This window comes from Cryptomeria japonica, unplaced genomic scaffold, assembly GCF_030272615.1.
Source record: "Cryptomeria japonica unplaced genomic scaffold, Sugi_1.0 HiC_scaffold_288, whole genome shotgun sequence".
In the NCBI taxonomy this organism is placed as follows: Eukaryota; Viridiplantae; Streptophyta; class Pinopsida; order Cupressales; family Cupressaceae; genus Cryptomeria; species Cryptomeria japonica.
In genome coordinates, this window is record NW_026729110.1 from 120,543 (window position 1) to 122,140 (window position 1,598).

General features: G+C 38.4%; 1 protein-coding gene across 1 annotated transcript; it reads right to left on the minus strand.

The window, feature by feature from the left end:
* Nucleotides 1-448: 448 nt before the first annotated feature.
* On the minus strand, nucleotides 449-924 carry LOC131064063 (1-aminocyclopropane-1-carboxylate oxidase-like). Its single transcript, XM_057998090.2, has 2 exons — nucleotides 823-924; nucleotides 449-730 (listed from the first exon to the last, which is right to left on the minus strand). Exons 1-2 carry the CDS (start codon nucleotides 922-924, stop codon nucleotides 449-451), a joined length of 384 nt encoding a protein of 127 aa, XP_057854073.2.
* Between the last annotated feature and the right edge of the window lie 674 nt (nucleotides 925-1,598).

Below are 1,598 nucleotides of genomic sequence, written 5' to 3' on the forward strand. Positions count from 1 at the left end.
TTTGTGGAATGATACACAGATATGAATATTTATATAGGAAAATCGGTTGATGGTGGTATTGGTAAGGGAGATGCTACCGAAAATAGGCATGCGTGATTGTGCTTAGAAACTCAAGGATTGTCTGATGGATTCGATGGATCAAACTTCGAATCTATTATTATCTCTCGTGGGCATGTTTAGAATAATTTTATATTATATAAGATATTGTTGGATCACTAGATAGGATAAAGAATCAAGTCGTACACCAATTAATTTTTGTTGTGGAATTCACAAGGAATAGAAACTATCCAAGTTGGAAATTAAGGCATAATTATATCCGTAGGTATCAAGAGAATATATCCCTTAAGTTTTGGTATTACTCTATACGTGGATGATGGATTTTGATGATTAAGATAGACTTGACTCACTAAATATGTTCATGCTCATATTAATTTTTTCTATTCTATATTTATAGAAACGTTTGAATTGTGCACAAAATAGTTGAGTAGTTGTACTTGAAATCACTGGGTTGGGAAGGCCATGAATTGGTCTCCTGCATCTCATGTATTTGAATAACATCTTCCCAATCAACGTTCTCGATCTTATCAGCGTTATCGCTGTCAAGAGCGTTGCTCAACAACCTTACAGGCAAAGAGGCATTGAAGCTCTGCTCTCTGTTAAGCTTGTAATGCTCCGAGCAAACTTTCTTTACACGGTCCATGAGTTCATGCTCTATGCCATGGTTCAAAAGCTGCAAACGCAAAACGAAATCACTTCAACTCTGTTTTCTCTATAATTAGTAAGTTTTGCACATGAGAAAATATGATCAGTTGTGTTTTTCACCTGAAAGAAACCAGTACTCTCGCAGGCCTTGGCTATTTCAGCCATGATCACCTCTCTGTCTCCTCCGTCTATGTTTTTCATGTCAATCACTGGAACGCCCATTTTCCTTATAAATTTGCACTACAAATTCTCTTGAAAAGGAGTAGAAGAAACGGGCTGCTGGTTACTGGTTACTACTTTTATGCAATGCTGTGGTGCGCGCAGCTCTTTATATAGATGCACATCAGGAAGGAATGTGACTGAGCTAAGCAATTAACATGAACCCGATAGACGACTTACGTGGTCTGCGATGCCGCAGATTCAATGAATATGATAGACGACTTATCGTTATCGGCCTGGTCTGCGGATAAGTCTTGCATATAAACGTGAAATGAATTAAAACGTGTATCTTAACAACTGCGAGCGAAACAGAGATTAGGAGAGTATTTAGCTTTTCCAAAGAAACTGTTTATTCTCGGATTTTTGAAGATCTGCTTGTATTTTTTAATTATAAAGTCAATTTAACTCGTTTTGAAGATGACAATAGGTTTTTGAATAATTGATTACTACAGCGGGTGATAGGACTGATTAACCAATCGGATCAACAGAAACTGGGTAAGCAACGAAGTCGCTGCTGGCCCTGGAACCGGAACTTGTGTGGGCTCAGGAGATGCTGGCTAGTGAGATGGCTATGGTACTGGCCGTGCCTTTGCCTTCGTTCCTAGGTCTCAATCACGAACATCTGGATCTGGCTCACGAAGTGGTAAGTGAATTTAAATTATTTAGAAAAATGACCA